At 45.6% G+C, this 27,245-nt stretch overlaps 1 protein-coding gene across 1 annotated transcript in view; it reads left to right on the plus strand.

The window, feature by feature from the left end:
• Nucleotides 1–5,283: 5,283 nt before the first annotated feature.
• The window catches only part of LOC147717532 (transcription factor CP2-like protein 1), a 44,044-nt gene continuing 22,082 nt past the window's right edge, over nt 5,284–27,245 (plus strand). Inside the window, exons 1-6 of the mRNA XM_086924341.1 lie at nt 5,284–5,666; nt 20,076–20,227; nt 21,373–21,449; nt 22,088–22,193; nt 24,617–24,723; nt 26,559–26,711. Of these exons, the coding sequence (XP_086780467.1) occupies nt 5,584–5,666; nt 20,076–20,227; nt 21,373–21,449; nt 22,088–22,193; nt 24,617–24,723; nt 26,559–26,711 (678 nt within the window). The 5' untranslated portion in view covers nt 5,284–5,583. The remainder of the gene's footprint in view (nt 5,667–20,075; nt 20,228–21,372; nt 21,450–22,087; nt 22,194–24,616; nt 24,724–26,558; nt 26,712–27,245) is intronic.

Consider the following 27,245-nt stretch of genomic DNA (forward strand, 5'->3'; position numbering starts at 1 on the left):
TTTGCGTTTGAACACATTTTTTGCTAAATACCATGTCTGAGTGTTCTCTCCTCCATCTTCTTCATACACTCTGCGTGACTTTGGAAGGTTGCTGTCAGTATTCAGACGTGGTGTCGGCCCACTTCGAATCCAGTAATCCACAGTGTTAGTATTGCTAAGGTCCCATAACCCTGGATCTGTGTCTTGGATCGCAAACTTCCTTATAGTTTCACATTTGGGCATTTCCTCTTGTGGAATGTCCTCAGCTGCAGGAACAGGTAATGATACCACTGGTATGTCTGCCGGAACTGGGTGATTGGGTGCAGGAGTGGGGGTAGATGTGGATGACATAGTTGTAGGAGCAATACTAGTGGCTGACATTGTACTTAGATTGAACCAAGATATTAACTTTGGAAGTTAGCTTTTTTTCTCTTTCTCCTCTGCAGCTCTCTTCCTCTTCCGTGCTCCACTCAAAACATTACATTTCATTTCTGCTGAAGGGGTTATTTATGAATTTTATAAGCCTACAGTTTCTTTTTCCTCGATTTACTTTCTTACACTTCCTCCGGTCTAACCCTGCACCACACAAATAGAATTCTTGGAACACAAACAGCGGAAGATCTGTTTCTGATAATGGAAATACACACTGTCCTCAATTGTTATCCCCAGCCATTAATTGCCTCCTGTAATCAGTTACGATATTCTGCTTTCATAACATTGCAAGCAATAAAACAGCAACATTTCTCTTACCAATGCACACATGCCAACTCTCTTCTACAAGGAGTAGTTTTTCTCCTTCTACCAAGTTAGCTGGAGATTTGAATGTTGAGGCAGGTGATTGGAAAAATTGGGTTACATTCAGTGGCGGCTGACACTGATTGAGAGTAGTAGGGCAGGTGGAGGGGAGTGGGGCTGTGGTGGGGGAGCATTAAGGCATAGGGTGTTAATAATAAAAATAAGTAACTGGTGCTGCCGGCCTCCTCCTGCTCCTCTGCGTCCGCTTTCTGTTCCAAGCAGTCCCTGGGTCAGCATCACAGAAGACTCATCCAATCCCCGTGCTACTCTCAAGCATGAGAGCAGTGTGGGGATTGGCCTGAGTGGCCAGGATCAACGCACGCTCAGGCACAGGGAGTTTGTACTGTTTCTCCAACCCGGCTGTATGCATCGCCGGGTTGGATAAACCTAACTGTGCATGTCAGTTTGGCCGGCCATAGACGGCCAGCCAAACTGACATGGCACTTAAAAGTGCGCATCTACCACTCGTCCTCCCTCCAACTCCCATGGCCCAGCCCCAGCTCTTCCTGAACACGCTGGCTCAGAGCCAGCAGCTGAAAAACAAAACGATATTCAAATATTTTATTTTTCATCTGCTGGTTCTCAGCTAGTGGGGCGACACTCCTCCGCCATTGTGGTGGAGCCGCCCCTGGTTAAATTCTGGTCTGTGCATTGATTAGCATGGGGCCCCTATGCTCGAGGGGCCCCCAGGCAACTGCTCAGCGTGCTCATGCCTTAAGATGGCACTGACTGTGCTCCTGAGGAGTATGGTGGCATGTTCCCTGTTTGAGTTCTTCTGGTGAGAAACTTGCAGATCTACTGTAAGGTGCGTCCTTCAATTCCTGTGTCATAGATTCATATGATCAGAATGGGATGGGCAACGATTTCTAAGGCTGCAGAGTTGTCTGTCGAGGATCTTCCGGTTGTCATCTGTTGCTGCGATGAGGGCGGTCTCAGTACTGTGGTTCAGTCTGAAGCCTGATCGTGTGACATTGAGAAATTAGTTGTTGGCAAAGTCGGGGAGGCCTCTGTTAATGGCTTTCTCGAGGATCTTGGCTGGGTTTGCAAGGAGGGATATCTGCTTGTTTGGTTGGGTTGACTAAGCGCTTCTTCAGGAGGGTGTTGATGGCTGTGTGCTTCCAGGATTCCAGAAAGGTGGCTGTGTTGATGTGGGTGTTGAGGATGGTGGTAAGGGCCTTGCAGATGGGGGTTGATAATGCATGAAGGCATGGTGGAGCAAGGGTCGGACGGGGCCCCGGAGGGAATGGTCTTCATGATTGCTGTTGTTTCCTCTGTGCTGATAGTGTCCCATGTGATCATTTTGCAGTCTTTGTCCATCACTGGGAAACTTCTGGCAAGGTTCAAGGGGTACAGTTGTGGGGCAAGGTTGCTGTATATGGTTGTGCTTGTTGAGGCCCCAGAGTGTATTGAACAGGAGAGGCAGCTCGCGGCTCTGGAGGGTCTGCCTAATTCAAAGAGTGTAGTTTATTGTCTGGCCTACATGGTAAGTCTTTTTTGTGTGATGGGTGTTGACCACAGGGGTGTTGTCATTATTCCTCATGTAGCTACATTTAAGCGCTGATTAGAAAAAGTGGAGTCAAAGAGTTCCTCATGTTTACACATAGCATTAAGTATATGATTATTTTGAGCAGTTGATGGTCACTGACACTCATGTTTGGGGACAGTGACTTATTTTCATCATCAGAGTTTGACCTTAAACAAGAAAAAGAAAGGCAGAAAAGTGAGAGGGGGGAAGAGAAAGATAGGAAAGCAGTTACAAAGGGGGGCAGAAGGGATGGAAAGAGCACCCAAGAATGAGTTAAGGAAACAGGAATTGTGTGGCGGTGGACGAAAGAGGCATGAGGTGGAAATAAGACTAAGCAACCTTGGTGTTTGGCAATCCCGGCATTCAACAGCACCAGCAGCGAGCTCCCAAAATAAACTCTGGGCTCCTGCTCCTGTGCTTTTACTTACAAATGAAGCACTGCTAGCCCCTGGAAAGTGTTTTGGAGTTGTGCAGTACGACCAGAGGATCTCTTCATGCCCTATTGAGGAGTAACAAACCACCTTCTTGGGCTGGTATCAGGCTACAACATGAGGGAGTGCATGGTTGCAAAGGTGTTGCATTCGTTGTTCTGAGACTATGTGGGCACTGTTTTGTTGTGCATAAGTGACTAGAGAGGTGCTCTTATCTTGTCTTGGTGCACAGCACCTAACAAAGTGAAGGAGGGAAGAAACGTGAGAGATGAATGCACAAAGGTGTCTTTGTAGTTAGTTGGCGGTTATGGTTTACTCTGCGTCTCTGGTGTTATATTAATCATTTAGTTGCATCTTCCTGTGTTTTTCATGCGCTGACTGCAGCGTTTGGGCTATGGAGTCTGATAGAGCCTGTTAATTAGGGAGAGGAGACATCAGAGGTAGAGAGGTCTGACAGAATAGATAGCGTAGCCAGTGTTATGGGCCCTAGTCCAAGGAAGGAAATGGCTGCTGTTTGAATGATAAAATACAGCAATATTCGGGGTTCAGTAGACCCCCTCGGGGCTCTGGGTCCTGGTGCCACTGTAACTGCTGCACCAATATAAGCTACGCCTCTGACTGTATTGCGGTCATCCCATGTCACTTATACATATCACAAGCGTGTGGGCTTGTAGCGTGGCCTAGGTGGAAGCGTTTCGGTGTGGTGCACCAGAGAGGTGCTCTTATGATGGTGCAGAGGGTGATTCCTGGCTGAGAACCGGACTGGACTGTGGGGGGAGGTTCAGGTAGACTGGGTTTCCAGTATAAGCCAGAAGCACACTTGGTGGCCTGCTGCCCCTCCCCCACCAGTCCAGTTTCTCTATGAGATTGCACCTCTGAGTTTTTTAATTGTTTTCACAACAAATACGTTGGGGTTTCTAGAAATGTGTCAATAGAAAGCAGAGCCCTCGGGGTGTGTGCATAACAGGGCTGGGCACTGCTACCCTATCTGGGCACCAGTGGAACCTCAGCGTTTGTATCAGTGCTGGGGGCAGACTGGCACCAGGGGACCCTGCGCCCTTCCCCCAAGACACTCACCCAGAGCCCTTGAGAACCGGTGGCAGCAGAGAGCACAAATACAGGCTGTATCCAAAGCTTTACCAGGAAACTACAGAGGGACTTTCCACCTCCAAATACAAGATGGCATTAGAGTACTCACATAGGTACCCCCGCCTCCAAGGCGAGCGGGCACTAGAGTATTAAAAGAGGAAGCCCGCGCCGAACACTGTCTGGCACGAGGAAATTCACCAGGGGACCCCTACCTCCAAAGATAGAGTGGTACCAGGGAACTATCAGCTCACCTCGTCGCCTAGACTCAGGGCTGTCACCGCCCTCGCCACTTCTCTTCCCTTCTTTTATCTCCTCCATTTCGCTCCCCGTTCTTTCTCCCCTGCCAGCCTCCTCCTTTGCTTGCTCTTTTTTCTTCTCTCCCTCATTTCTTTAATTCTCCCAGACTTCTTACCTCTGGTAGTTCCCTCGCCCCGGGTTTCTCTACCTATCCTACCTTTCCTCGCCCGTAGTTTCTCTCCTGGCCTCTTATGTTTCTTCTCTCCTTTCTCTGATCACGTTTACCTTTATTCTTTTGGGGGGCATCTTTCTTTTTTAAACCCCTATATCCCTTCTTCCTCTCTACCCTCAGTCCATTCTGCCCTTCCTTTCTGTGTTCAGCTATTCACATTAGTCTACCTTCTCTCAGACCCCCCTCTCTTCCCTTTCACTGATCTTTTTCATTCATTTTCCTTTTGTCCTCGACTCCTCCCTTTCAATTCTCCCTTTTTCTTACTCTTCTTCTTATTTCACATTTCCTCTGACCTTTTTTAACCGCCCTTTCTCTTCTTTTAATCTCATGTCCATCCCCCCAACACTCCATGTCCATCTGTTCTCCCTTCTCCTTTACTTAGCTTCTGCCCAAACTTTCTTTTACCCTCTTTACTCGCAATTTTTCCTCATGTTCCTTCGCCAATACTCGTATTTCCTTCTTATTCTTCCTAATTGTCTGGCTCTTCTTCACCCCCACCTATCCTCTCAGCGTCCAACTTATTCTTTTCACAATAACCCCCTTTCTCTCCTCTTCCTCGTGTGCCTTCCCTCCTTTCATAGTCTCAATTTTTCTCCACCTCAATAATTTCCTCGCAGAGACTCTGTCTTTATCTACTCTCTCTTCTTAGATCCATCCCTCCCTCCTATTCCTTTCTGTCCTCTCTGCCTCAGATCCCTTTAATTCCCCTTGCACCGCCCACTCTTTTCTGTAAATTAATTAATTACACCTTTCCTTCTTTTTCCCTGTTAGACTGTTCTCGCCCTCTATCCACCCCCTTCCCTCTTGCCCCCAACTCCCCCCCCCCAACTCAACTCTGTAAAGTTTATGTATCTCTGCTATATCTTTTTTAAGGCGCAGTCAGCCAACCACAGCCCTCCTCCCGCAGGCAGCCAATCAGAAGGCGATCTGTGCCATATACCTGCCAGCAGGTGAGCCTGGGCGAATATTAAAGGCGGCTGCGCCCGTCAGTGTTCAAAGGGAGGAGGAGAGGAGCCGCCTCAGGGACGTCATCACTGGACCGCACTGCACCCCTGTGGACCTCACTGCATTGTGCACCCCCCGAGCGCGCGCCACCCTGCACCGTACCGCCTTCGGCACCCCCAAGCCCTCACCACTCTGCCCTCAGTATAGTATATGAAACTCCTGTGACATCAGCTGGCTGAGCCGCCCCTCCACCCACCACCACACTGCATTTCACTCCGGCGCACCGCACCCCACCCGCCCTGCCGGCGCGGCAGCAGCCCTGCTCGGCGAAGCCCGCTGCACGGAGCACCATGCTGTTCTGGCACAGCCAACCCGAGCACTACTGGCCCGCCCCCGCCGAGCACTACCAGTGCCCCTCCAGCAGCATCTTCAGGTGAGCGCCGGCGTGGGGTGGAAGGGCACCTTGGGGTGGACGGATACCGGGCGTTGCAGCTAGATGGGTGTCTGGCACGGCGGTGGCTAGGACGCGGTGTATGGTGGTGGGTGGGGCTACAGGGCCACTTTCCACTAAGCATAAAACTAGAGCATATGTCAGAATATCAGACAGTGAATCTTGGGCGTCCATGAGATTATGTCTGCCTGTGATTGCTGAACACTTTTGAGATTTCAATGTGGATGTTGAACCGTCATGAGATTTGATGTCTGACATGGTTAGACATCTCTAAGACACCTCTCTCTCCGTGACTGTTGAAAGTGTTTGAAAAAACGTCTCTTTTGCTCTCGAGTGTTTCTGAGTCATGTTTAATCTAATGAGTCACAGTGCTTTGTAATGTATAACCTGCCTACGGATATGGTATTATTCTGCGGGTTTTCTCTAAATAAATCGAAAGTAATGTCGTGTCGGAATTTGCAAACACGTACAACTTTATTCTGCGCGGAGACACGTTCACGTCGTCTTGACCCATTCTCAATGATCGCAGTCAGTGTTTTTTACAGCACAGAATGATCTGTGAATCACCTCTGGGCACTTAGAAGAGCTTTCAGTGTGGGTTTGGTCGTCAGCCATGACCAGGTGTATTCTTTATTAGCTGGCAAGACGCTTCTGCGTTAACTCAATTCCTGCCGAGTCCTGGGTAACCAGAGCATTGTGGGTTTGAATTCCCGGAGAGGCCATCTAATTTTTTTTAATTACTTCGAGGAAGACAAAAGGAGTTGGTACCTAAAGCACCTACTGATTACAGCAGGCAGGAGCTGCCTCCGCGCCATACAGCGGTTTTAAGGTGGCATTCTGTGTATTGCATTAGAATACACTCAGTGTTAATTGCAAGTTATAGACTTGACCCTAGAGGGCAGCAGAGAGCTGTACTCACCAAGTGGCAAGGTGATTCCCTTCCAAAATTTTAGCGGTGCTAGAATTTCTACCTTCTGAATAATAGATATTGGATAGAGTTAGGGTGACCAACCGTCCGTAAATTTCACGGACAGTCCGTAATTTCGGCCGTCTGTCCGTTGTCCGTGAAGGATCTTTTAACGGACGCCATTTGTCCGTAATTTTAACCGGGCACCGGTCGCAGCTCCCTGAAGCCGGCGCAGCTTCCACCCACCTCCCTTCTTGACTCCGATGCTGAGGTCAGGTGTCACAGACTCCGAGGCAGCACAAAAGCTCACATACTCAGCAGCATTGGAGAGGCACAGCGGGGTGGCAACCCTCACACCTCCAGCCCTTGATGAGCTGTTAAGAGGTGCTTGAAGGTGACTGCCCCCCCCCCCCCTCTCCCCCCGAAGCTTCAGGAGCATCTATTCAGATGCAAACAGCCCTGAATAAGCCATGTCTCGACAATTTAGAGGGGCTTCACACATTCCATTTCTGCCCAGGGCTACTGTGACACCAGAGATAGGTCAGAAATGGAAAGGTCTGGAAGCTGGGAACACTGCTTTCTGGGCCTGAGAGCATTCCTGCAGGAATGGGTGCTCCCTGCTGCCTCGTCACTACAGGGAAAACAAAAGTCATGGTAGAAACCAAAAGCCTCGCATTTCATGATTTAAATGAAATCATGATGAAATGCGCAGTCTTTCGTTTCTACCATGACTCCCTCCATACACAACAGAAACACACACACACACTTCTCTGTGGAGGGCTTTAAGTAGGATGAAAAAAACTGGGTGTGGTGAAGGTTCTCGTTGGGGGGGGGGGGGGCTGATGTATAATGAGCGTGGCTTAACACTTTTAAGTTAGAAGAAATCTGTACTTAGCATAGTATGCTGCCCCACTGCTCTGAAGAGATTAGGAACAGCTGCAGGTCATTAGTTGCAGGTAAGGGAACGCATTGCTAAGCACCCAACTTTGAAATAATCCATGTGAGAGGGTTACCCCGGAACACTGGCTGGGAGCACGTGGGAAGGGAAATATTCACCCTGCTTGTTCATCACAATAGTACTTCCTTGAAAGGCTGCTTCACACTCGAGTCGAGACTCTAAATCGCACTTCATTCATTGGCCAGTCAAGGGTGCTTATGTAAAAAACGATAATGTCTTTAATGATAAAAGGCTGACAGATAGCTTTATTGCTGCCCTGCTGTTATGGTTATATGGGGTCTGTACGAATGCGGAGCATATGTTTGTTTCAAGAAGACAATGTGTAATGCAAGTTGTCCCTACCCGCCAAGCCCCAAGATTGCGAAGAGAGTCACCTGAGCATCCCATATCTGACAGATATTTACTGGCTTTCGGCTGAATAAGGGCCCCTCTGATTGATTAGGGGCACCTGTGGGCCGAAAGGACACCTGTACCCCTGAAAGAAGACCGTGGGTTAATAGACTCGTTTTGGTTTTATACGTGGTGTTTTGCGAAATCACATGTGTCTCGCTGTCACTGATAGCTTTAGAAACTCTCCAAGACAATCAATCTCTCCAAAACCTGTGTACAGATTGACTCAACATCCGGTGAATTCGCCCTTGGGGCCTTTCATTTCTACCATGCGCCCATCAACATACACACACAGCATGAGTTTCTGTTGTATATGGAGGCATGGCAGACACCAAAGGCAGCGCATTTCATGATTTAAATGAAATCATGAAATGTGCAACCTTTAGTTTCTACCATTGCTCCCTCCATATACAAAAGAAACACGCACACACTTCTATGTGTGCAGAGCTTTCAGTGGAATGAAAAAACTGAGGGGTGGGGGGATCTCTCGTAGGGGTGACCAATTTAATTATGAGCGTTGCTTAACACTGTTCAGCTAAAAATCTGTACTTCGCATAGTGTGCTGCCCCTCTGGTATTGTGCTTCATGTGTCATTGCCTCTCCAGATAAATAATACGAGACACACTTATAGGGCCTGTTTCCGTTGGTTGGGTGTGCTTGGCTTGGGGGTCATTTTGCAAGCAGACCATTTAGAGGATTGGGCTAATTTTTGATCTGTTTCTAATGTTTTCTTCATATTTGTGCTTTAACATGCTATATTTGGATCCCCGTTTTTCTCCAGTTTGCAGTAAAAATGTGGTGTAAAAGCCACCATTTGAATCAATTTTTTCTTAAAAATTCTTGCGCACCTTCCTTTTGTGTTTCGGGTTTGCTCGCTTCGCTCGCTTGCTCGTTATATTAGGGTACAACATTTTTCGCCTCACCACTTTCAAAATCCACAAGCCGCCCCTGGCCCTACCCCACCCTGGAAGAGACCAAGATGATACTAGAATACTGCATGCCCACCCCTGTGCCCACCCTGGTGGATCCTGTTCCCCCTCCTGTGATGGCGCCTGTCGTCCCCCCCCAGTGATGGCTCCTGTCGTCCCGTCCACCGGCATGTGATGGCTCCTGTCCCCCCCCTGTGGTGGATCCTGTCTCTGCCCTGGGTGGCTTCTGTCCCAGTCCTGGAATGGCTCCTGCAGCGAGGGTGAAGTTCTTGAGGGGCCTCTTCTCAAAAAGGCTCAGCTCAAAATTAATATGAAAAGGTGGGCGAGTGAGCAAGTGAAAGGATGGCTGGATGCATTAGTGAAAGGGTGAATGGATGAATGAAAGATTGAATACATGGATATTGAGAGGATGGATAGATGAGTGAGTGGAAGGATGGAAGAGAAAAAAGGTAAATAGCTGGATGTATGGGTGGAAGGGTAGCTGGATGAGTAAAAGGGTGGATGGATGAGTGAAAGGATGGATGAGTGAAAAGGTGGATGATTGAGTGAGTGGGTGGATGCATGAGTGAAATGATGGATGGATTGATGAACTGATAAGTGCAAGGGTGAATGGATGGACAGATGAGCGAAAGGGTGGATGTAAGGATGGATGAGTGAGAGTGAAAAGGAAGTTAGATGGCCAAAAGGATGAATAGATGAGTGAAGGAGTGAAAGGATAAATGGATGAGAGAAAGGATGGATGAGTGATAGGGTCAATGGATGGATGGATTCATGAGTGGATGGATTCATGAGTGGATGAGTGGATGAGTAGATGGGTGGATGGATGGAAGGAAGGATTGCTAAGTGAAAGGGTCGATGGAGAGAGAAAGGGAGGATGGATGACTGAAAGGGTGGAAGGATGAGTGACTGGGTGGATGGATAGTAAGTGAAAGGATGGCTGGATGGGTGAAAGGGTAAATGGCTGGATGGATGAGTGAATGAATGGATGGATGGGTAGGAGAGTGGATGGATGAGTGTACAGATGGATAGGTTGAAAGGGTGGATGGATGGATAATGGATGGATGAGTGAAAGGATGAATGAAGGGATGGAGGAGTGAAATGATAGATGGAAGGATACATGATGGATAGGTTTGCAAATGGTTTAATGTGTGTGGATATGGCTGGGCTTACTTATATACTATTGCGCGACCTCTGATGTGTCTGTAAAACTTATCCAATTGTCCTGAAGTTTTGTCCTGAATTTTGACCTCCTGTCCTGAATTTGTGTCCTGAATTTTGACCCTTTGTCCTGAATTTTTACACTCACCGTCCTGAATTTGCACCAATGCCAGTTGGTCACCCTAGATAGAGTAGCACCGACAGTACATTATAAGGACATTGCAAGTCACGAGGAGTTCTGTGGCCATATATTGTGGAACGAGGCCAACGTCTGAGTTCTTTTAAAAGGTCACGTGAGCAAAATGTATAAGCTCATGTGAGCAAGGCATTCTGGGACTGGTAGTTTGTAGTAGTCCAGCCCAAGTGGGTCGCTGCTGGAAAACCGCTTAAACACAATGTTACGGGGAAACCAATCAATGTCTCTTGGGGCGCTTTCTTAAATCAAGCAGCTCCTGTTCTATAGGTCTCTAGTCCAAGTGAACGGAGACGAACCCACTCAGATTTCACTACAAACTGTCCACGATGAAGGGCGTAGCCCGAAACGTGTCTGACGATTGAGAATGGGAGAAAAGATGTTCATGGCAGCTGCTTTTTCAGGAGCATATACGTACCTGTGGGGGTCATTCCACTGAGGGGCAACTCTTTTGTGTGTGTGTGTATGTATGTATATATATATATATATATATATATATATCAAATCAAAAGTAAACGTGCGTCGTATGGCAAACCGCTCTCTCCTCTGAACAAATATCTCCCTACACCTCTCTGTAGTTCTAAGCTTGCACGCCCTCTTCTCGTTTCTGACACTCAGGAGCATATTTACAAAGAAGTGATGTAGCGCAGCGTTCGCCTTCTTGCCTTAACGCAGCGCTCCGACAGTTGTGAAACGCAAGGTTGCACCATATTTACACAATGCAGCACACATAAAAACAGCAAACGCAAGGAGAAATAAAGCATTTCTCCTAGTTGCACCCCGTTAAGACCAGGGTTTCTCTGGTCTTAATTTTTGCGCTTCCCCATATTTACGCTACTCGTGAAAATATATTTACGCTACTCTTGTAAATATGAGGCAGCGTCAAAATCAATGGGTGTTGCGGCGGAACACCCACCACAGCACCCATATCCCAGCCCTTTCCACTAAGTAAAGCGTGAAAGGGCGCCTTTTATATAAGGCAGCGGTAAGCCTGCCAAGTGGCTTAACGCTGCCTTGTAAATAAGGCAAAACACATAATGCCACCACAAAGTAAAAAAAAGTGATGCTCTGGTGGCAATAGGAGCTTGTAAATACACTCTCAGAGTCTTGAGAATGCATTTTTTTGCTCAATGGCAGGGTCGCTGCTGGCTCTACTGCAAAGAAAACTCCACTGCAGACACAACGAGGGAGATAATGGAGTTTACACCGCCCCCCACCGGATGTCATTTTTCTATCCTGAAGTTGACCATCTTGACAGTTGTAATGCTTTGACATACACGCCAAAATGTTAGAAAAGGAATGCGGGAGATTTCGACAAAAAAAAAAAATACAGAGCGAATGTATTTTATCCATTGACTTCTATTAAAAAGACAATTTCAGGTGGGAGACAACTAAAATATAGTCATTTTTGGCTTAAAAAAAGTGATTCTCCTGCCTGAATTGGGTCTATTGGCGTGTATGTTGATATAGCGCTAAGTACCCCTTGAAGAGGTGTTAAAGCACTTTATGTTGGGTAGTATGCTCCTCCAGACAGTGGCATAACGAAACTTGAGGGGGTCCACCTGCACAGTACATGAAGGGGGCCCTCTCCGACCACACTCAGGAGCTCTGCTGACAGGGTACTGGGCTGAAGGGGCCCCCTGAAGCTTGGTGCCCCCCCCCCCCCCCACCGCGGGGGCTGTGGGGTCCTTTGTTACGTCCCTGCCTCCAGAACTAGGGTTGCCACCTTTTCAAGCGAAAAATACCAGCCATTTGCTGTCGTTTGAAGAGTCTGCAAAGGTCCGGACAGACTACTAAATAGGACTTTAAAAAAAGGTATGTTTTCATTTGTAACATGACTTTTCTGCCTTTGTTTATTTTAATTATTAGTGAGGGATCATCAACGCATCTCTAGAACACATTTAAAAGTGCTTCCCATTTGTATTTGCTGTTTGTAGTAAGTACAGATATGGGCTAAAAATACCAGCTCAAGGTGATTTTGTTTATTTTTGTACCGGCTGAGACATTAAAATACTAGTCGTGCCCGTAGAACACCGGCCAGGTGGCATCCCTATCCAGAACCCAAGGTTAATGTTTAATCCAGTTGTTATTGGTTCATAATTGATTCATGGCTGGCATTCATTTTTATTGGTTATTGGGTTAACTCCTGTGCTACCAACAAAACCAGGTCATGCATTTACTTCGGTTTCTTTGTGGTAGATTTTAGTCCTATTGGCGTTAGGTCTGCTCGTGAGTGGGGCTACATGAGTTCGTGCAGATGGCTAGTGCTGTGAATGGATAGGTGAGAGAAGATCACGCCTGTTAGGTTGCAAGGATATAGTAAAAAAAAGAAGGTTGTGATCTATGAGTTGGGTGTGACCATTTGCAGCAATACAATAACAGCGAATGCGGACATGCATGCTGTGTAGGGAAGGCTACAGAGACAGAGAGTAAGGCATGCAAAGGATGGAAGGTAAGGAGAACCGATAGGAAGGAAGGGGAATAAACAGTCTATAGTTTGAAGTCAAGGTCACTTTATCAGGCATGGTTTTAGGAACACAGAGGAGCCTTTTTAGAGATGGACAAAGGATGTAAAACTGTTTATGTGCAATAGAGCAAGTTGCACTGTTGTATTTGTGTAGAGCTTACCACGCCATGCGAGGTGCCCAAGTGCGTATCAATATATACGTTTATATCACTATAAAAGTATGTAGATAAGCGGTCTCCAACCTCTTGTGTTTTCCATAAAAATCATTGCAAGCTACTAATATTATTAGTGTTGTGAAAGTGACCACACCCGAGACGATGACATCAGTGGCCACCATATGTTAGATTACTGGAAGCGCTCCCCTCATTGCATCACGCATGGCAGCCAGCTGTAACATAAGAGAGGATTTGTCAAATTGGAATGCCTCTACATGGGCTATACATAACAGCCACAGCTGCAATGCTCCTAGCATGAAAGTAATAATTTTAGTAATAAGTCTTGTCACATGATTTGTCACTCAAAATCAGCTTTACATATATTTTGGGAATTCAACTATTTTCCTCCAAACACCAGTTTATGAGTTCTGGTGAATATATATTACACATAGGGTCAGTTCGTGCCTCTTACAGCTCCATTTTTGATAGGAATTGGCCTAAATCTAGATGTTTTCGGTGTATTTGTCAGAATCTGGGATTAACATTATTCAGACTAAACTTCTTGGGTGCCTTAGTGAGGCAGGGAGAAGCTAAGACCAGCCGGCTGCCTTATTATCTAAGAGTAAATATGTGACTGTGTTTTACACATCTCAAGCCTTTGACAACGTTCATCCACTTACAAGGAGGTGGGTTCTATAGCCAGCCTCATGCAATTGAGACCTGTCTCCCTGGAGTGTTACCCTTTCATCTTCCTCCTTGTGTCCACCCCCCAAGCTCTCTCAGACCACCACAGGTAGTAAACAGAGCTTTAGAACAGTATACAGAAAGGGCAGGGGCTCTCGGGGACTTTGTTAAGCCATTCTTTGTCCTTGGCTAAGTTATCAGGAGATACTAGGCACCAAGAAATAGAAAAGCATCCCTGGAAAGATTAAGTGATGTGGTGTCCGAGTTATTCCTCAGGTCATCTCGAGTCACCAGGCCAGATGATATTGACATTTGCAATCTTAGCAACTGTGGGGAGGGCCTGGTGATACTCCGACTTGCTCGAAAGTAAATCCTACTAATGGAAAACCTATAATACATTGGCACTAGGAGTGGGTGTCAGGTGAACTGTTTAATACTTCATAGCTGACTAGCCAGATCGTCCGAAAGGTGAGCCCAAACTGTGTTTGAATATAGCCTTATAGCCCTCCGTAGTAGACTATACTGACCATTAAAGGCCCGCTCCAGCTGTTGAAGGCCGGAGCCTAAGGAGGGTACCTTTAACAAGGAAGTGGGCCTTTAATAGCCGGTATAGCCCACTACGGAGAGCTATAAGGCTATTAGAACATTCTGCCACTAGAGAGCAGAATATTCTAATTAGTAAGACAAAGGCCCCACGAAGCCCTAGGGGTTGGAAATCCACTCGGGTTCCATGAGGCCCTTGTTCACACCAACAGCTGTGAAAGGAAAACACTGGAATGTTGATGCTCCAGGCTTCTACCGGCCATTAGAAGCCATTAGCTCTCCATTTTCTTGAATGGAGCGATCAACATTCCAATGTTCTAATAAACTTGCAACAAATAATTATTTCGTATCAAAAGCTGGGTGATCTCATTTCTTTTGTGTCCCCAGACTGTACCCATGGAGCTCACATATCAATGGAGATGCCCCAGGGCACGGGGTAGCAAAGTTGGCATTTCATAAAAAAGTGGCCCCAGATCCCCCCCACTTCATGAAGCTCCCATTCTAATGGGCACTTGTAATTACAGAAGCTGGGGTATTTGGTCCTATGGTAACATTTGAAATGGGCTACCGTATAATTAGGGCTGCTAGAATAAAGTGGCAGGAGAGGACCAAATTATGCAGCAGTGTTAACTACATTATGCAGCAAGAATGACAAATTATGCGGTGTAATGTGGCACATTATGTGATAGTAGTACTTCATTATTTTGTCGTTTTTGCACAATGCTAACAACTTTTGGGGAACTATTTTATCTTATTAGTACCAATTTAACACACAAATACAGGGATAAACAACCAAAAGATGATCAGTCAACCTTTGCGAAGGAACTTCCTGCGCGTAGGAACACATTGCCATATTTTTAGTAATTATTGATCCGTTTGAGCTAGATTTTTTTTGTTACAATATGCAGATAATGCAGCAGATGGCGGATTATGTGGCAAATGGAACAAACCTGTCACTATGCGAAAATCGCTGCAGCTGCAGAATTACATATTTTCAGTGCCCGGAGTATAATGATTCAACCTACAGACTATCCCCTAAAAAATGTAAATCAGGATAGCAGGGTGTCATAATGCCAGCTTCCAGCAGCTATGGTTGAAGGCAGGGCACAGAACATAATTGCAGCTGTAGTTTAAACACAACAATTAAAACTGGCTTTTCATTTTTTGGCCTGTTTTTCTAAAACAAACAGTAATGAGCAGAAATGAGAGATTTAGTGCAACATGTTTATTTGAGGCACACTAAAGGTCATTGCACGAAAACTGGAAACTTTCTGCCTATTTCTACACTTTCTGAGCCTTAGCATTTTTTTAATCTGAGTTACTTCAGCCTTATTCTAATATGTTAGAAACAAATTACTAACTACTTTTGGATGTGTTAATTTCACATTAGAGTCCACTTTTATTCTTTATATTTGCAGTCATACTACCTCTTTCTTATGAAGGATCAAGACTGCAAGAATTTAAGTGGTTCTCAGGAAGGGCGATGTGTGATCATGTATTATAAGGCATAAAATATCCTTTGTAATTAACTTCTGAACGCAGGATAATGTTATTACTTCGTTGTTGCTTTAGAGAGCACGAGGCAAGTCGAGAGTTTACATAGCATAGCGGGTAGAATGGCAGGTTTAGGATCGAGGAAGGAGTGGGGGAGGTCTCCGCTTGCAGTAAACGCTTGTAATGGATTACACATGATGTGAGAGATGATTTATAGAAAATAATTCAGGTCACAAATGGCATCGATGGTGTTGGATGGGCAATCATTGGTAATGTCACGTTACACACAGTATAAACGTTATGGCTGAATGCACTTATGTATAATTACTACAGTGTTTAAACACAAATGATTAAGATGGGTTCTATGTCATTTTCGCTTTTAAACAGCTTCCCCTGATGAAGGGCACTAAAAACAGCCTGAAATGCATTGGGATTATGATTTTGGCTGCAAACATGGATTTAAGTCTTATCGTGTTGTGGTCAGAGGCCTGGATGGGCACAACCGCCTCATGTGAAGCAATATGGGCCTTTGAACGGTGTTATCGTGTTAAAAATGATAAAGCTGAAAAAACTGGATAAAGTTGGAAAAACATTGAATAAACTTGTGGAAAACGAAAAAGGTGTACTGTGAGTCTTCAAAGCTGTGCGATTGGGTGTGCAGCACAATGTTTCTGCAACTCGTCATTCATAAAATATCCTCTGCCTTACATTTTAAGGATATTGATAGTCACAGTGGAGTTCCAATACCTAATAAAGGAACTCAGCCTTCTGCTTCATGCCTCTGTATGGTCATGGAACTCCTCAGTGACGTGCAATATCCATATAATCTACGGCAGGGGGTCCTTTATTCTATATATTACATTCTGACATCCACCGTTAAAGGGACATGTTTGATTCTCTGTAGTATGGTACAGGTTACAGTGTGTGTTCTTGGATGGGCCCCCATCATTCAGTGTGACAGTCCGTACTCCCACCCCAAATAATTTTTCTAGTGTTGTTGGTTTGAGTTCCATTTACATGTATTCCTCTCGAGCTAATCATAAAGCTCCTAGAAGACTCTAGCGCCAGGTCAGTGTCTTAGAAATCTCCATTACATACCATAACATACAACTGTTGGTCTCTTGGAGCTATGTCGGCCCCATTGGTTTCCCATGGCCCCCCCCCCCGCCAACCTACAGCAGATCTGATGAACTGCATTTGTTTGACTTGAACCGAACTCTCTGATTGAATGCCAGGTGAGTCAGCTGAAATGTACCTTTTATCAAAACAAAACTGCTTTGTAGCTCTGGGGACAAAGTGGATGCCCCAAAGTCTTATGAGAATGATGATAGGTTACAGTGCTGGATTAAACCCAGTGGAGGCCCCCAGGCAGTCGAAATTTCGGGAGCCCCCTTGCAAATTATCTCCTAATAAGTTTTTAATTTTACCAACCAACAATTTTGATAAACCACCACATTCCATTAATACAGCATTTTCTCCAGAGTCTTTGATGTAAACTTTTTGTTTCTTTGAGATGATTCATTTTTTTCTGTCTTTTGGAAACAATTTAAGAAAGCTTGATTGTAATTTTCTTTCAAGATCAAATCAATATTATTTTGATCTAATCTAGAACTGATAGTTTAAAGCCAATGAGGAAGGAACGGACACCAGACACTGCTGCTCCATCCCAAGATATGCACCCAAGACACCAGGGCAAGGAGCAAATCCCAGTTACCTAAGCTATTTCATACATAGTGACACAGGAACAACAAATCACAATACGTGCAGCTGAGCTGTGGGGACATAGATATGTGCCTATGAGGTATGATACTAGAATATCATGTTTTATATACTTTGGTATAAGAATATCACATCCAGAGTATCGACTACCACAATATCATGAAGGTATCTATACAAAGGCATATAGATTTACTATTCTTAATTACTCATATATGTACTTTGTTAATATATATAAGACACGCGCTGTTAAGACTCTCTGAAATAAATCCAGTTGCGAAATTTCCTGGTGTGTCGGGCTCATTTGGATGTAAGTGAGCGTCTGGTGTTCATGTTTAGACCAAGTAGCTGGAGTCTTGGTCGCCGACACCCCCTCTCGGTCTGGAGTGACACAAGCAAACCAGCAACAAAAAGTAGACTGTGTACTTAGAAGGTACAGCGTGTCACCCCCTCAAGCAGAGATATAGCCACTGTGCGACATCGTCTACTCGAGGAGAGAGTGATGTAGATTTTCTACTAGGGAAAACAACTGGTTTCAAGCAAACTGTTCTCCTGGGATCCGAAGCCGAAGGTGAAAGAAGCTGCGATAATGCCACTTGGTGTTTGGTAATACCCCTCACTGTATGAGTTACCACATTGCACTACGTTCACCAGAATGCAACGGGACCCAGGCCAGTGCGAGAACCTATGCAGGGCACCTGACAACAACTTCGCCATGGGAGTGGCCAAGGAACCATTCTGATAAGACACAAGCCCGTGGTGGGAGAACCGGCATAGAAACGAGGCACTGAAGAAAGCCTATGCTGAAACGCGTCTGCCACAGCGTTTCTAAATACCTGCAAGACACGCGCTGTTCATACTCTCTGAAATAAATCCAGTTGCGAAATTTCCTGTGTGTCGGGCTCATTTGGATGTAAGTGAGCGTCTGGTGTTTATATATATATATATATATATATATATATATATATATAATCTTTAAGGTCTGTAGATGTGGAGCTGAGAATAGTAAATCTATATATTCCTACATATAGTTAACCTCACAATATTTTGATTGGCGATATTCCGGCTATGTCATTTTGCTAGCACAATATTTTTTCTTTGCAAATGAGAAGATGACACTTGTGGTTAATATTCCTGCTGGAGAGAGATTGGAGTTTTGTCTAGCAGCAGGTTTGGCTCATCATAAGGTAGCACGGAGGGTTAATGTGCCTGCTGCAAAGAATGTGCACGGTGCAAATCACACAACTGTATTTTATGTGGATAGCCCAGTGGGTTACTGCTTTTGTCATAGAGATCCTTTTGTTACTTGCAGTTTCTAAATTACAATCCTAATATAGCCCAGCATACATGTCAACATTTTAAAACATGAAAGTGGGAGATTTTTAAAGAAATTGGGGGATGTGTTTTCCCCACTGACTTCCTTTGAAGGAGAGACAATTTCAGATGGGAAACAGCCAAATTAAAGCAATTTCTTGCTTCAATAATCGGGCGCCTCCTGCCTGAATCTGGTCTATTAGCATGTACTGCACAGTCCTCAAAGAGCTGCATGCAAACAGAATGGCATAGGTTAGATTGTTAGGTTTTTTACCACGTGTTTCATATCCTAGTGTTGCTAAAAGGGTTCGTTTGGGTGGAAATACATTGTTATTAGTAAAGGCGACCCCAATCACTGTGGTACGTTTTAGATCCTGAGTTTGTGCTTCTTCAGATCAAACATTCTTTAATTATACCGCTTACTGATGACAATGACATGTGGCTCCTACACCTTGTAATTCTCCTTGTTTTATGTAACAATTGCATATGTATGATTCATGGTCTCTGTATAATGTGTGTGTGATATACAGTGCTTTGACACCCTACACATGAGTAGCGCTATAAAACAAAGAAATTGTATGTGAGAGCAGGGTTATGGACAGACTTTGGGCATTGCTGGAGGGTGAGAGTGAGGAAATCCGTAGAGAAGGAGGCAATGGAGAGGGGGAGCCACAACAGATGGTCTAACTGGGCGCCACCAGTGCAAAAGCCGACCCTGAGCTCAGGTAAAAATTAGCCAGGGCTCACTGCACTGGGTTTCTGTTGCTCATTGAACCTGGTACAAAATGCCTCTCATTTAAAATAATTTATCAGCTGGGTTCACCGTATGTTCCAGCCAGGCTACGACGAAACTTCCCAGCCTTAATTTGCGAAGTAAAGAAAAAGGGCTCTATTTAGGGTGTTGAGAACTGGGAGGGATGCTGAGAACCGGCCGTCACCCCACCCCGCAGCCCACTTTTTCTCCACTTTATGTAGTGTTGGGGATACTGCTGGATTACCATCGGAAGGTAACTCCTGGCTTCAGTCAATCCACCAAAACACCTCTAGGTCAGAGGCAGGCACCGCGCCCACTGATGGTCTCAACCAGTGCACTGCCTGGGAGGCATGGTGGCAACTCTCTTTACAGCAGGAAGATCCCTGTAAGGCAAGTGGCAATTTCTGAATACAGCAGGCTGCCCCCAGTCAGGATGGTGGATGTCCCTGGCAGGATGCCTGCCAAGGCCTGCACAAGGCCAACAGACCTTTTGTCTTCTCCCAAATATCCTCTCAGTCCACCAGAAGTCATTTTACTGCACTGTTATTCTTATAATCATTTCCCACTCTGAATAAAGGTGAAGTGTTTTACATTTTCAAAGATTGTGAAAGATGTCTTCATATTGGTCTTTGCCTCGGCATGCAATGAACTGTTCTGAGTAGGTGTAAGCGCCCGTCTGACCAATGATGCGCAAAGGCGTGATATTCATGTATACACAATCTTTTGCAGGGAGTCGCTGGCTTTGCCATTCCTGAAGCAGGAGGACCAGCCCCTTCATGCAAGCCCTGAGCTGCACTGTCCAGCCTTTCAGTACATCCTCTGTGCAGCCACCTCACCCGCCGTCAAGATCCAGGATGAGACGCTAACATACTTGAACCAAGGTGAACATTCGACCAAGATCACTACCGGGGGGGAAATCAATGTCGGGCTTGGTGGTATGAGCGATTGGGAGAGTGATTGGTCTTCTCTGGTGGGTGGTTCAAACTTTTTGTGCTTAGGTACCAGGTTTTTTCTTCCAAAGTTCTAGTGCTTCTGTTGGTTCATGCTGTCGGTGCTCAGATACTTGTGCCGATTCTTGGTGTTTGCATCCCATGCTGTGGTTGTGTTCATTGGTTGATTCCAACCATCATGACACTCTCACTCCAGTTCTGGTGGCTTGATTTGGGCCAGTTTTCCACTATTGTGTTTTTAGATTGGTTCTAAGAGCGGGTTCTTCCTTCCCACATTTTAGTTCTCTGGTTAGTTCAAGAAGGTGCGCCTCCTTTCCCATGTACAGGTGCCCAAGTTGCTACCAGGAGCTGGTCCTCCCTCTTTACTATGTTCTGTCCTGAGTGGATCCTGGAAGCTGGTTCCCATTAGCACGTTCTGGGGATTCCATTAGGTGACAAGAGCTGCTTCTGTCTACCCTTCTCAAGAGGCTTGGGTTAGTACCAGAATACCGTCTCCAATACTCAAAGGTTCTCTCTTCCCATGCTCTTCTGAGTGGATTGGTTAAAACATCATCTGTTCATCATCCCCATGTTCTTGTGCTTAGGTTGGCTCTAGAGGGCAGTGCTTCCTCCCCATGAGCTGGTGCTTGCTTGCTGTTAGGCCCAGGGTCTAGCAGTCCTCTCGTTGTGTTCCACTGCTTGGATTGGTTCAAGGGATGGTTGAACCTTTCCATGTTCTGATGATTGGGTTGGTTATTCATTTCTCCCTTCCTTTGTACTGGTACTTGTGTGGTTCTGTGTACCAGTTCTCCCTTGTGTGTGTGACTGGTACCCCTTCCTATGTTCTGATACATGGGTTGGTGTTTGGGACAGTTGCCCATGTTCGTAGGTTGGTTCTGGCAGTCAGTTTCCCCTTCCTCTGTTCTTGTGGTTGAGTTGTTTCTATGGCACATGTTCCTGTCTTCTGCTGCTTGGGCTACTTTTAATGGCCTATTCAATTCTCCTTTGTACTCATGCTTTTCTGGAATCTTGCTTCCAAGGTGTGGGTCTCGTTTTACTATCGACTTCTAGGAGCTGACACCTTTGTTTCGTTGCAGGCCAGTCCTACGAGATACGAATGCTGAGCAACACTAAGGTTAGCAGTGAGGTTCCAGAGTGCAAGAGAATGGTAAAGGTGAGCAAATACAAACTACTCTCTTCATTTGGGTTGGTAATGTGGTCATTGATGCACTGCCCAATCACAACTAAGATGGTCTGATAGTGATGTCATCGATGCTCCAGCCAACCCTCTTTCTGGGTACACTAACTGTGGCATCCTCTGAGGGTTTGTAGGAGCCAGCCACTCCCCAAAATCATATATAGAGACCCAGCATCCAGACACATATACACTCACCTTAAGGAAGACAGTCCCTCCGTTTGGATGACTGCCTCGCTTAGGGTCTGACATGTTCCCACAGATTTTAATTTCACACAGTAGCGTTTCTGTCAAACTATTCCAGTGTGGACTAAAGTCGACAGGTCAATGGCCATCATCACAATCAAGGTCTCAGAGGTACCCTTTGCTCTGTGGATGCTCACCGCATTAGGGGGATGGTCTCTATTGAGGTAGTGATTAGCAGGGGTTCTTTAGGGTTTTAAACATTAATCATTTAGCGCCTCACTTACTTAAGGCACTATGTTGTAGAGGGATTAGAAAGTTACCTCTAATGCAGAACCATGTGAATGTCTAATTATCCTCTGTGTGATCACTTGGTTTGTCTTATGCATAGATGCTGCTCACATTGACCTCATGTCGGTGGCTTTCTCTCACAGAGCGTGGTCCGTGTCGTTTTCCACGACCGACGGCTCCAGTACACAGTGCGACAGCAGCTGGATGGTTGGAAGTGGAGTCGCCCTGGAGATCGGATTCTGGACCTCGGTAAGTGCCACTTGCTTCAGTCCTCCTGGGTGCCTAGAGGCTAAACCGATTATGTTGTGTGCGTTGCAAGAAAATGCATTGATTCATGCCAGGGGTCCTCGGTGTTAGTTAAGGTAGGGATTTCAACGGTTGATTGGATATTTATTTTATTTTAAAGGTTTTATATATCGCTGGCTAGACCCGGAGGTATCAGCACGCTTTACATGAGCATCAGATCCAAGTTACAGGTTACATCGTTACAAAGGCTACATAGTTCTTAGAGCATGGCAACATAGTTACTTGTATGGTTTAAATAAACAATAAGCACAAATTCGTAAGGGGAAAAGCAGGCAGGGGGAAAGATTCAGGGGAGGGGGAAGGAGCTGGGGAAGTTGACAGGTAATGAAGGCGGGAAAGAGGAGGGGAGGGTGAAGGACACCGCATGGGAAGAGGAGGGGAAGGGTGACGGGGAACACAAACCGGTAGATGAGTCAAAGCAACGTCCAAAGTCCAGTAAGCTGTGATCCCAGAGGAAGTGGTATCACTTCCCTATCTCCGTTGCGGAGGCTCCCTTTACGCAGTGGACTCTTTCAGAGGGATCTCTGAGACTACAAGGCCTACATTCTGGATCCTTCCCCAAAAAGTGGAGAGGGAGTGCTTTGGCAAGGGGTGCCACACCATACCTCAGCTGTGAGCAGCTCAGATGGCGTAGTGGACTCTCTCAGCAGGTTCGCTGAGACTCCAGAGTATAAATATTGAATCTTTCCCCAACAAGGGTAGAAAGAGTGCTTAGTCAAAAGGGCACAAAGGACAGGGGGCTAGGCAGACTAGCAAGCAAGATGAGAGATTCAGGGGAGAGGGGCTAGGAGCTAGGGAGGTAGACAGAGAGAGTACTAAATGGAAACAAATGTAATTAATGTCTCTTCATGGTTTTTCAGTTGTCTAAGCTTTGAATCATTAAATAGAGTAAGGGCATGTTTGGGAGCAGGTTAACCATGGGTGATTATGTTTATGCGCCAAAGTGATTGGTTGTTTCCAGGCGAACCATGGTTGGTTGGAACTGGCCTCCATAGGGTTGATTGTTGCCTGGATCCCTATGTTTGGTTGGTGCCAGATTTTCCATAGTCAATTGTGGTGAGGTTCACCATTAGTTAATTCGTGTTTGAGACATCCACGTGGTTGGTCAGGGTTTGGCTCTATGTAGTTGATCAATGCAAGATTCTCTGTGGTTGGATCAGGTTGAGAAAATTGCAGTGGGTTGTGATTTATCTTCCCCCACCCCTGTACTCTGTTTAGAACTGATTCTCCATGGTTGCATACAAACGAACTCCACAAGGTTGATTGATGTTAACATCTCTGTAGTTTTTAGGAACTGAGATGCACAAAACTGTTGCCATATAGCTACAAATGTTGGTTGGTTGGTGGCAGGCTTGGTATTGGTGATGGGAGCTATGCTCTACGAGGTTGGTTTGAGTCCGCATGCCCTGGATCTGGAACTCCTTTCTTGCTCATCTCAGGTGTGAAGAAGACTACCTGCGGATCAGGAAGTTGTTGAAAACTTGGCTCTTTACCATGGCCTATAATTAGCTGTCTCTGGCATAGCACTGTACTCTTCACTCACTTCTCAGCGCCAAGGAACCTGTTGGTGTATGTTGCGCTCTATAAATTCCCATGAAATGAAATGTGGTAGGCTAGAGCCAGCTACACATGGTTGGTTGACATTGGATTTTCAATAGTTGGTTGGGACTAGGCTCTCATACATTGTGTTGTATTCTTACTATTGTTAGTATGACTTCAAATGGTTAGTTTACACCAATCTACTCATAGTGTCGGCTGGGATACATACAGTCACACTTGGTCAGTCCTTGACTCAACTTCTTTGGGTGGCACAAGTCCCCATGTGATTGATTGAGGTCAATCTGTCTGTGTTGAGTCAAAGCACGGCTCGATATGGATACTTGCAATCAGATTTTCCGTGGGTTGCAGACACATAAGGCTATACATGGTTCAACACTAGGTTGGTACCAGGCACTCTGTAATTGGTTGGGGCCATGATCAATGAGGTGGTTGGGGTCAGTAAAGATAAGGTTGGTAGGAGCTGTGCTTTGGGCAGTTTTTGGCCTAAGGTTAGAGATGTTGAAATGGGATTAGATAAGTTATGGTTCATTGGGATTAGGTTCCCCAATAACTGGTTGGTGACTAACTCCCCATAGTGTGTTTTAGCCAGGCTTCCCATGCTCACATTATGCTCCTAATGGTCCTGTTTCTGGTTGATGCCAGGCTGTACACAGTTGTTTAGACTGTGTATCCCTATGGTTCTGTAGGTAGTTGATGCCAGGCTCCCCATGGCTGGTTGGAATCAAGCCCTGATGGTTCTGTAGCTGGTTGGTGTGCTCTTCCTGGTGTGTTTTAGTCAAGCTCCTCATTAACAATCCTGTTTGCAGATATCCCATTGTCAGTGGGGGTGATGGAGCCTCACGCACATCCATCAATGCTGAACACAGTCGACTTTCTCTGGGATCCCATGAAGAGGACATCAGTCTTTGTCCAGGTAAGTTAGATTCCTGCCCCTTCCTCCCACCACTGGGCAAAAATATTGATTTCACTTTTGTTTTTTAGCAAAGGATAGACCACACAGAAAGACCATTTGTAGATGGTCCACCAGGAAGGGAGCTAGTAGCCAACCTTTAGCCCAGAGTACTGAAAATGTTTCTTAAGCCAATGGTGAAAAGTATGAAAAGAAAGTACATCAAAGTAGACTCATTGTATATATTTCCAGCACTATCGAACACTTAGAAAACATGCTAATTTAAACATGTGGGGTCCCCCAGACAATCACTTTCTTCAGCTAAATAGTGTGCGTCCAGATGTCCAGATTTCCATCTTCCTCGCACATGTCCCATCCCAAACACATCTCTAAGCAGCCTTTTGGTGCACCTTCATACACCTTCCCTTAGGCCCCACTATGCATGTTTGTGTATTGAAAAGTAATCACCGGGTGATTTGCACTTGGTGAATTCCCTGCAAAGAGTTACGCTGTAGGTGGTCACTGCTCCGACTGCCTTCGATTCTGCTATTACAATAATTGAATCCCTCAGTCAGTTTCTGCAGTGTTCCTAGTCTATCATACAAGAATGATGGTGCTCATTGAGACCCTAATGGCCTTCTTCCACTCCCTCGCGTAGCCCACAAACACTTCTTTCGTAGGGACAGTGGTCCACTGAGACTCCAATGACCTTGGCAAAACCCAAGAGGGAGATTAAGACCAAACCTCAAGGAATTTATGCTCCCATTACCTTTCTTTGTAATGTAGACAATTTTATGAGGGAGAAAGCTCAAATAACACCAAGTTGTGCTAAATGAATCCTGAGACTTCCACATAAATCGTGATGGTGGACATTTCTGGTCTGCTAATATCGGCCAATGCGGCTTCTCTTCCTTTTTCATTGACCCCACTCCTCCTTCCTTCTTTTCTGATGTTTCTACACACTTTCAATTTGCCAGGAAATTCAGACAAACCAGACAATCTGCTTCTAACTATCTGAATTAGAAAAGCGATCTGCAGAAAATGTGCGAACTGTTCAAAATCTAAAAGAAGCGAAGAAATCTGGAGAGATGGTAATTGGTCTTTGCGCAGTTAAAGTCTCTGAAGAAGATTTGGTCTATTTATAGTCAGATCTGCGGCCACTATGAAATAGAAACGTCCCCTTTGCCTCGGTAGAGATCTGGCTAGCATAACCCCATGGCCTTCCCCTTCCCAGTACCCAAACAGCAATACACTGTTTGACAGGGTTTCTGTGATATTTGCTCTGATCTGAGGGGGTGTATCAGATTGTGGTGAACTAGAAGTGGATTCTGTGATATTGGATCGGATCTGAGGAGGTGTCAGTTTGTGGTGAACTAAAAGTGGATTCTGTGTTATTGGCTCTGATCTGAGGGGGTGTATCAGATTGTGGTGAACTAAAAGTGGATTATGTGATATTGGATCTGATCAGGGGAGGTGTATCGGGTTGAAAATAAATAAAAGAGGATTCAGTGATACTGGAGCTTATCTGGGGTGGTGTGTCAGATTATGGTGAACTAAAATTGGATTCAGTGATTCTATATATGATTTGGGGAGGTGTATTGGATCGTGGTGAAATAAAAGCGGATTTAGTGAACTGAATCTGATCTGTGGGGGTGTGTCAGAACGTGGTGAACTAAAAGTGGACTCAGTGACACTGGATCTGATCTAGGGAGGGGTATCATATTCTGGTGAACTAAAAGTATATATGCTGTGATATTGGATCTTCTCTGGGAAGTTGTATCAGATTGTGGTGAACTAAAAAAAAGTAGATGGTGTGAGAAGACCCCACCCCATGACACCAATGCAATTGTCGCCTCCAGGTTCACTGTATCAGCACCGAGTTCACGCTGCGGAAGAACGGAGGAGAGAAGGGGGTGCCCTTCCGAGTCCAGGTGGACACCTTCAGACAGAACGAACATGGAGAGTACACCGAGCACCTGCATTCTGCCAGCTGCCAGGTGAAGGTGTTCAAGGTGAGTGTCCTCCATTAGGATTGAGAGGAGCTGGGCATCCGGGGGTGCTGAGTGAGGGGCAAAGGGAAGGCGTGGGAGGAGAAGTCGAAATTGGCTAAATGGCGGGCTTTTGAATCCTGGAAGCCGTGATTCTAATCCCGGATTCACCACTTGATGTATACAATCTCGGATCATCTAACAACCCCACTTGATGTTCAGATAATCTTAATTGTAGAAATATATATATATATATATATATATATATTTATTAAGGGCTCAATCATGTTGTTAACACAGAAATTGAAGCGGCATGTAATGCTACCAATACGTTATAAAATTTAGTTCTGTGTATACTTGGGCTATCTAGATCTGTGTAGGATCCAGCTAAGCATGGGCGAATTTTGCGAATCTCGCGTTCGCGAATTTTGCGGATTTGCAAATTCGCAATCCGCAAAATCCGCGAATTCCCGCGAATTTGCGTATTTTTTTTTTTTTTGTGTTCGCCCGTGTTTCTGCCAGTTCGCGAGGGTTTTTACAATTTCGCAATTTGCGAAC

Source organism: Lissotriton vulgaris, chromosome 5, assembly GCF_964263255.1.
Source record: "Lissotriton vulgaris chromosome 5, aLisVul1.2, whole genome shotgun sequence".
Taxonomy (NCBI): Eukaryota; Metazoa; Chordata; class Amphibia; order Caudata; family Salamandridae; genus Lissotriton; species Lissotriton vulgaris.